Below are 9,865 nucleotides of genomic sequence, written 5' to 3' on the forward strand. Positions count from 1 at the left end.
CACACACACACACACACACACACACACACACACACACACACACACACACACACACATTATAAATATTTAAAAGGTGGAGCAAATGGACTTCTATTGTGTAGCTGAAGACGTGAGGAATTTTGAGTTTTAAATTGCATGACGTTTGTATTGGTCATGTAAATATATCAGAACTGAGGATACATTAGTGAAATGCGACATGACCATTCAGACTACAGTTGTTTAAAAAAACATTGGATATGTATCTGGTTTTGTACATCATATGTCAAAACCTGGGTCAAATTTAAAAAAAGAAAAGAAAAACTAGAAGCACTCGAAGAGCGCAAACCTCCACCAAGGCAATAAGGTCAATTATGCTAAAAGGCTCCCCTTGGAAAAGTCACGTTTCCAGTGCTTTATAGTAGATATAGTAACATTATGTTGTATGTATTTAGACATAATAGTAAATGATGGAAATCAAACTTTCAATGTATTCAAAGATATTTAGCTGAAAACATATGCAGACATATGCGACTGAAAACATGACCTTGCCCTTGGCGGAGGTAATAAAATTCAATCAATGTCATAACACAGATGTAAGCAGACATATTCTGTGCACATGAAGGTATGATGTAGAACAATAATATGACAACACACATGCGACTTAGAACGAAGGGGCACACCAATACTACAGTGCCACCTGCTGGACACTTTGAAACCCACTTGGGACATGAAAAAGAAATAATGGTGTTAAGATTTAAAAAATTCCTGTGTCCGCATCGTGATCCGGAACATCACCAAAATTTAATGGTGTGTTATTTGAGGCAGGACACACATGTGGTAAAAATGTTATGACAATCCGTCCACAAGTTTTTGAATAATGTTGTCCACAGACAGAACGACAGAACGACAGACGGACAGACAGACATTCGCAACCGAAAATATTACCTCACCCTTGGCGGAGGTAATAAAGAAACAAATTTTCAAACTGTAAAAAAATAAAATAAAATAAACAGCTTTGGGTCATATATGTGCTACACACAAACAAACAAACAAAAAAATCTGATTGGGTCACCTTTTCCTGCAGTGTGAACAGAGTCTGTTGGTCCACTTGAATGCAGTACAGATAACACTCACCTGCGGTACATCTGTTCAGCCTGAGGGTGGCGGCCATCCTTGAGGATCTGCACATCATTGAAGAGCAGTCGAATCATGTTGTCTGCTTTGTCTAGCTCCCTGTCCACCTCTGCTGTGTGCTGAGGTGGTTTCCCTGCATTCAGCAGAGCAATGTCCTGAACGGGAGACACAAAACAGTAATATTAAATTTCAGCCTTTTATGTGGAAAACTGATCACAAATTAAGACATATAAACACATCTCTGAAGAAAATGAAAGTCTTGTAACATTTTCTGTGGGCATAACTTTTATAACATTTCACCAAACGTGTGAAAAATACTATATTTTTGGAAACATGATGGATTTACCTTCTGCAGCAGGGTTTCCAGTTGAGTGAGCTGACCGTCACACAGCCCTGACTCCATTTGGATTTTAGTGAAAATTCTCTGGAGTCTTTCAAGTCTGGATGTCACAAGATTAAATGGAATAAAATTGTAAGTGAAACAAAAATAATGTAAAATTCATTGATCTAACACCACCACCTTGATGATTTTAGGACAGAAAATACTGTCACATAAAGTCAAAGCTAGCATGCCAGTCAGAACACCTACACTATTTTGAGAGTCACTTACAAAACTATATATTTTAAAAGGTGCATAAAAGTAAGCTTTTCTCACATTCTTTGTCGTGTATAAACAACAAGACTAAACCTAACTTTTTTCTAAATAGCACAAATATTCATGTCTGTTCAGTCAGACTGAATTATATCTATTTATGTGAATGGTAAATGGACTGTATTTATATTAGCATCTTTCTATCCATCCAGGACACTCAAAGCGCTTCACACTACAGAGACATTCACCCATGCGCACTCACATTCACACACTGATGATGGCAAACTACAACTGTAGCCACAGCTGCCCTGGGGCACACTGACAGAGGCGAGGCTGCCATACACAGGCGCCACCGGACCCTCTGACCACCATCATTAGGCAAGGCGGATAACGTGTCTTGTCCAAGGACACAACGACTGAGTCGACTGGACGGGGATCGAACCGGTGACCTTCCAGTTCCAGGACGACTCCCCTAATCACTCTACCACAGCCGCCCCTAATGTATCAGTGAGGAACATATTTATCTATCTGTATCACAAACCAACACGCATTTGCAGTTTTCAATTAAATAAGGTGAATGAAAATATTTATTGGCCAAGATTACAGTGATGTAGTTCTTTCCTTAAATCATCATTAAAATAGCAAAATAATAAATTCAAAAGCCTGTCTTGGCTTTTGAGAGACCCTTTAGGCCAGGGCCATTCAACTGGCGGTCCGTGGGCCACATCCAGCCTGCGAGTGACCAAAGTTCGGCCTGCCAATTGGTTTATTCATCTCTTAAGCCCAAACCCCCGGTTTTCTACTTTAATTACTCTAAGTTCTTTTAGTTAAACATAGACATGTTTGGTATCTACAGAAACGTCATAATCTTGGCTAGAAGCTGGTAAAAACATTTCTATAAACACTTAAGACAGTTAAAACCACAAGCAGTTGAACATAAAATGATGAAAGTGAAAATAAAATTGGTCAGAGATGTCAAAATATTTGTGTCTAATAATTTGGAGGCATAATGTGTTATTTTTATTTTTGATAATGTGTAATTATCACTACTTTTATAGGGTTCTAAATGTTGTATTCATGATTAAATGCAGCAAAATAAACTAATTCAAAGGTACCATATCTTTGTAATACTTGGTTTATTTACACAATAATTTTAATTGCTGGGTGTTCGGCCCCTCAGCTGTTGACCGGCAGTAACTGTGGCCCCCCGGAGCAATTTAGTTGAATAGCCCTGCTTTTGGCCATACTTCATTCTTGCTTTCACAGCAAGAATTCTCACAGCAAGAGGGTTTGATAATATATGTGAGAGCAAGAATGAAATATGGCCTTAAGGGCCTCTCATATATTAGCTGCAGTACAAGTTCTTTCTCCCCAGCTTCTTATTACTACTTTACATCAAAATACCAGGATGAGGAGTTTTTGTCTCATTCTTATTTAAACGAGCTCTGTCTTGTCATTTTAAAGAAACTCCTGTTATTATTCTCCACTGCTAGGAAAAGTGTGTGTTTGTGCATCCAAATGTTTGTCTGTTATCAAAAAGTCTCAATCACTGGGTGGATTTTAATTAGATTTTTAAAAAGGTATCATTACATGAACATGTACAGATATGGAGCTAAACTTTGGAGTGGTAATAGGTGAGAGTTGTCCACAACATTTAAAGTTTTGGAATGCAAGATTGAGGGTAAAAATAATTTTCTTGAAGGAACGCTACTTTTTTTCTTATTTTGTAATTCCTTAACTATTCCAGAAAAGTACAAAATTTAGCTAAATTACTGTAAGCATTAAAATATAAATATCTGTTTTTATGTTTTCAATTGTTTTGTTCCTGATAATACATAATTATTTCTGATTTTTCTCTGAATCAGTGAACTGGAAGCAGCTAAACTTATGTTCAGTGTTTCCTCTGATTTATTTCTGCATGGCTCTAACTTGTTAGCACTACATTCCTTGCCAAGGGGAGAATGGATACAAGTGACTGAGAGCAGAGGAAAGATAAATAGCTCCACAGTCCTGACCTTTCAAACTCAATCCTGAGCAGTCGCTCTCTCTCAAGGATGGCCACGTGAAGTCGACCCCACTCTTTCTCCACATCAATGGGATGGTAGCCTGGAGGGACCTTCACCTGACCTGCCTGCACTGCACTCTGTGGACAGTTGGAGATTTGACGACTTTCTTAATTATGCTGGAATACGTGACTGTTTATAGAACAAAAATTAAATAAAAGAAGGATTAGCTTGCCTCAAACGTCTGGTAGATTTGTTTGGAGTGATTCTTGTCCGTCTCTTTCACTGGCAGCTCAGATTCTTTGAACTTCAAAAACTGACGCCAGAGAAGCTAAATACAGAAATACACACAAGAAAAACAAAAAAAAAAAAATTACACTGGCAATTTTTTGTTACATTCTGTCAACATTTGTTTCTTTAACTAACCCAATAGAATGGTTTTACTTGTTGGTTATAATCACATCACTTTTGCAGATGTGAACCTTGTCCCCAGAAGAAAAGGTAAATGAAAGCAACGCATCACATGGCAGATATTGCCCAGTAAACAGTAGGGTGATAAAGGCTCTGCCGTCTGAAAGGACTGACCTCATCAGCACATGTTCCCATGACTGGTGAAAATTCAATCAAGCCTATAACGAGTCACATCTTTTCACTGCCATATAAAGTAAAGCAATGGTAAGTGGAGATTGCTTATGTGTTTTTAAAAAAAAGTCCAATCAAACTCACTTCTATGTATGGTACATGTCTCTTAATGCAACTTTGAAAATAAAGTAAAGCTACTTGATTCAAGCTTCAGTGCTGGCAAACAGTGCTGAATGACAAAGTGGTGAATCTCTTGAGGATTAAGTCAAATAGTTCAGCTGCAGTTTCTCAGCACCAGCACCACCACACCTAAATCACAACAATACCTGCAAATACAATTTCCTTTGTCTGCCCTCAGCCATACTACATCAAAGAGTGTTCTATCATCCAACAATGGATGACCAACCAAAAAACAAACATCTTTTCATGATTCAGACAGAACACAATGTAGAGGACATAAAACAAAAGCATTTTTTTTTCTTTACTGATGTAAAGTTTCCTCAACAAAATGTCTGGCCTGGAGGCACAAAAACACCATATTATTTGCATTTTGGCTCACCTCTATCTCCTCATAACTGGCTGGGAACCTTCTCTCTTCAAAGATGGTGACATGGTGGCGGATCCACTGGAGGAGAATGGTCACAAGTTCATAGTATTCCTGCCAACGCAGCTCCAGCTCCTGCAGCCAGCACAGCACAGACACTCATGAGAGTTTGACAACAACAAACAGAAGGGTTCTCATTCTCTGGCTTCTGCGTTTTCGTCAATCACACATCAGCCTGAATTCAATTAAAAGCAACAATCCACAAGTTGTGTTTAAAGGAGGGGACTGGGGAACAAGAAGACAATGGTGAAACACAGAAGGCAGAATATTTTAAGGCTTTTCAGATTACATGAGTATGCAGGCATTCCTATAAGTATATTTAAAGAGAAACATATTTAAAATATAATTGTGGATCATATACATTTAGGTCAACTTTAAAGTGCCTGTGACATGCATATTCGTCAAATACAAAAAGTCAAAGAAAACATCTTTGTATTGCAGAAAGTTGGAATGATACAGTACACATGATTTAACTCATTTTGTCCCATTACTGGCATATTTTCTTTTGAACTTGGCTCAGCCAAATTGAAACAGTAAGTGAATCAAAGGGGAACTCTTTAACAAAGAAAACTCTTTGGTCTTTGTTTGGTGAAACAATATTATTTGAACTCTGACTCTTTTTCATCTCTCTCTGATAGTGACTCAAAATAATCTCAAGAAACATCAGATTCTTTTCTACAGTCCAGGTTGTTGGCTGTTGTAACAACACTCTGTCCACATGCAGACATTCCCCTTTGACATCACTTCCTGTTGCTTCACAGGCAAATATTTCAACAACTGTTCATCTCAGCAACATGAAATTTCTTTAGCAATATTTTATCAATGTCCTCTTTCTAAAAATGCATTCATATGTATTACAAAAATTTGACATCACAGGCACTTTAAGAATAAAAGATCAGTTCAAACAAATACAGCCAAGAACAAAAGGAACTTCCACCCGAAAATAGTTTCAATCTCAATCACATACTTTCACGTGAACAGTTGTTTTATATTATTCATATTATATTTATTTGTAAGTGCAAACAGCATCAGCAGCTACCTGTAGCAGCCTGGGGTAAAATTCAGTAGGAATATCTTATTATTTCTGTTTGAATGACGTGAACATTAATGTCAGGATAAAGTTTTATAAAATAATGTTCACTTGAACTATAAACTGTTTAAAATTGAAGTCGTTTTATGATGGCAAAATCTGCTTTGGAAGTAGATCCACTTGGACAAACAATTGTTGTGTCAGTACAGTCATAGGATTCTGATGCTCCTGCAGGAAGTGCACCAGGCTGCACTGGAAATGATACAGCTGGCTGCTGTTATCACAGATTGGGCTTGTAATTACCCATAGCATTCTATATTAATAATTACATAATGGGAAATTAATGACAGTCTAAAAGTTTATAAAACTCCACATTTACCACTCTAAAGTTCGGGGGATTGAAGCAGTTTGAGGATGACAGCAATCCAGTTCGTCTACCTGTTACCTCATCAGATCTGTTGGTCTTAAAACCTTTTTTCTTTCTCCTAATTGTTAAAAAAATCTATCTATCAAAGGTGTAAATCATCACTTTCATTACAATACCATATGATTTGTTTGGATGGCGATACAGCATTTCTCATTATCACAAATTCTGTCATGATACCATTGTCTGTTAGATAAGTCTATTACGTCTTGAGATACTTTTTGTCATGTACAATGCATTAGACAAATCAGAAATCAAATGCTCTACTAAAGGTGGAATCTCAAGCATTTAACTAAATGTGGCCAAACATTCCAACCAACCAATCTGCTTACATTTGCTCTGAGACCATCATGGACATCAACACGAGGCATAACATCATATAAAGACGACACATAGGTGATGATTGACTTCTCATCAGGGTGTGGGACATCGACATCTGAAATATTCAAATAAAAGGGTGTTAGAAGACATCTACATAAATACCAAATTCTTCTGTTCCTGTTTAAATAAACATTGCCAGCTGTACCTTCAGGGTCCAGGAGGCGGGTAACGCCCAGGTCTCTCTCAGCCACACTAAATGCCTGTTCCAGGTTCTCATGGTTGGTTTGTTGGTACACTTTACCCATATCAATGAGTCTGGGGCTGATAAACACAAAGTACACATATCAGAAACAAGGTTTTGTTATAAAAATACAAGCAGCTTTGTTTCTTTTACATTTTTAGACAGAAAAAGATTTATGGTACTACGGTCCTTTAGCAATTAAGCTCATCTAGAACCAAATAGTTTTTTAGTAACCGCAAAACAGACCGAGCAGAAGATTAGTGTATTCTTTTAATTTACAAATGGCACATGTCACACCAAACCCACAAATATTAATCTAACATGTGATTTGTTTTAATAAATGCATGGGCAGAACTACTCAGCCTTCATACCTCAAGTGAACGACACCAGCAGAGGTTTTTGAGATTTTCCTGCCAATGGCTAAATGCTGTAAAGAAGCCCACCTGTTCCCTTTCTGAGAAAACCTCCACAAGCACCTGCCTTTTTGTCCTCTGGGTGTTTGACTCTTCTTGGCACATGTCAGAGCCTCTCTAGCCGGAATGTAATTTACTGAGCAGCTAACAGAATCAAAGCTGACACATTTAAAGTCAACGACCAGCCACGGCTTGACTCCAAAAAGAGAAAAAAGTTCAACTCCTTAAAGTGGAAGAACAAATATTGAATGCATCACATAACCTCCTCCATCCTTCATCCAAACCTAACTCTTACGTGACTTAAGATCACACATGGACTCAGAGCTATTTCCAATCTATTTTTCAAAACATCAAAATGAAATCTCTCTGCAGCAATCATTCTGACATTGGAAAGTAAAGGCGGTGTGCAGACTCTTACAGATCTTGGATACGTAGAGTGGAATAGCCAGGGCTCTGTCCATACACAGGAGAAGCCACATGGCGGACTTCTCTTACAGAGTACTGTTTTCTTGGTCTCGTGAAGCTGCTCATGGTCTGAAACTCTCTTCCATGAAAACTTTGAGACCTCCATTCATGATGCGGCTCTTCGCTGACAGAGCGAGCCCCAGAGCTATGAGAACCCCGGCCCGAGTCAAAGGAGGATGCCTCAGATGGGATGTCCTCACACAGCATGACCACACGGTCATCAGCATCACTGGACACAGACTTTCCACGAATAAAGCCCTGGCTGCCCTTCCTCTGCTTAGACTTCCTTTTCATGCTAAGCATTTTAATGACAGCAGGATGGTCTTCAATGACGTGTAAAGAGACTGTTGAAGCAGTTCTAGTTACAGATCCATGGATTCATTCAAAGGACTTGATAACGAGATCATTGCTGTAAATAAATCCATTCTGGTGTTGTTTTAGAAGCCCTGCAGCTTCTGAATCTTCTCTGGAACCTTTTCCTTGATCAATAAGATGGAAAAAAAATCTCACAGTTGCTTTTCAAAGTTCCTGCTTGTTGATACAAGTTATATGAAACTTAAAATGCAGCAGTAGGTTTTCCAATCCAGGTCAAAAACGCGTACGTAAAGACTAAAAAAAAATCTCAAATTTGCTGAATGAACACATATTCTGCTCCAGTGTGTCCTGACTTATGCCACGAAACAAAGTAGTGCCACAGTTTTCCTGCAGCAGATACTGCTCTACTAGTCACGCCCACAGACACCACACCCCTGACCTTTCTGAAAAGCAGAAATGAGCCGGCCTCAAGAGTCTCAAAAAACAGGTTACAGGTAGAAGTTCAGTGTTAAAGAAAATCTGCCCCTGCAGGTACAGTTCTCTTTTCTATCATAATAGCTTGAAAGACATGCAAACATTTCTCTAATCCCTCTTTTCTCTTGTTTGCTCTGGATTTCACATGAACACCACTGTTCTAAAACTAATCATTGCTTATATACACTGTCAAAGCTTCCTGAGAAATGTGTGCACATTCACCTCCCAGGATGACAACACACAAAACAACATCAAACCACTAAGTCTGGCACAAAAACACACAGAAACTAGGACCATCACAATATTTATGGTACAACAGCAAGAGCTAAAGATTTGATTTTCCATTACTAGATTTCCAACAGCTTATTCTTTCAATTCAAGTTTCTTAACAAAACCCTCACAACCAACAACCACTAATAGTTTCTATCATGAAGAAACTCACATTCTCTGTGATTTAGTAGCTACTGTACATTAACAAGAGCACTATCAAGTGTTGTTGCTAGAAACTGACAGAATATTTTAAAGTGGAACATAAAAACATTTTTACACTGAAGAAAAAAATAAATTCTATTTCAATTTTAGTATGTTGGAGCAAGTGGGCTGTATTTGAGTTTTCTTTACTCTTAATGGGGGCTTAATATGCAAAATTGACATTTTTGATCTTTATATCATGTTCTAATATCATCCTCTCATCAAAAACACACTCAGAATGTTGCTTTGACTCATTCATACATGTTTGAGAAATCCTTGAATCTCCTGTGGTATCCATGTGGAGATGCCTAAAACCTGGTACAAAGCCCCACCTATTTACACAGAGCTCCTCCCTGGAGCTCAGTCCTCAGCTTACTTTAAAATGTCCCTAAGTCGATTTTTAGAAATAATAATAATTAAAAAAAAAAGGAAATCCAACATCCATTTTGTAACCACTTGGGACATCCTGACGTCACAGGCAGCTGGTTCTGGAATGTACACGTGTGCAGAAAGCACCAAAACAAAGAGGAAACTACAAAACTGGAGGAAAAAGAGATTCAACTGACCACGTCTTTACTAAATGCATAGATTTGGGCTCATTTTGTTTTTCACTGAATGACTGTGAGTTTGACATGAGCTTCACTGTGTGCAAAATGAAGATGAAGCACTTTAGGAACACGACAAATGGGCTCACATTGAGTTTTGAGTGAAAAATAGATTTTGAATTGAATTGTGACCCCAAAAATCTGAATCGAATTGAATCATGAGAGAGTAAAAGATTCCCACCCCTAATATATATGTGTGTGTGTGTGTGTGT

The 9,865-nt window shown here is 38.1% G+C and overlaps 1 protein-coding gene across 26 annotated transcripts in view; it reads right to left on the minus strand.

Annotated features, from left to right (window-relative positions):
* The window catches only part of plecb (plectin b), a 189,240-nt gene that overhangs the window by 27,744 nt on the left and 151,631 nt on the right, over window positions 1-9,865 (minus strand). For all 26 annotated transcript variants that reach the window (XM_014019087.1, XM_014019093.1, XM_014019089.1 and 23 more), the window contains 7 exons: window positions 6,875-6,990; window positions 6,681-6,784; window positions 4,850-4,969; window positions 3,944-4,039; window positions 3,721-3,848; window positions 1,460-1,553; window positions 1,114-1,268 (listed from right to left, as the gene is read on the minus strand). In XM_014019087.1, coding sequence (XP_013874541.1) covers window positions 1,114-1,268; window positions 1,460-1,553; window positions 3,721-3,848; window positions 3,944-4,039; window positions 4,850-4,969; window positions 6,681-6,784; window positions 6,875-6,990 — 813 coding nt within the window. The remainder of the gene's footprint in view (window positions 1-1,113; window positions 1,269-1,459; window positions 1,554-3,720; window positions 3,849-3,943; window positions 4,040-4,849; window positions 4,970-6,680; window positions 6,785-6,874; window positions 6,991-9,865) is intronic.

This window comes from Austrofundulus limnaeus, unplaced genomic scaffold (genome assembly GCF_001266775.1).
Source record: "Austrofundulus limnaeus strain Quisiro unplaced genomic scaffold, Austrofundulus_limnaeus-1.0 Scaffold209, whole genome shotgun sequence".
NCBI lineage: Eukaryota > Metazoa > Chordata > Actinopteri > Cyprinodontiformes > Rivulidae > Austrofundulus > Austrofundulus limnaeus.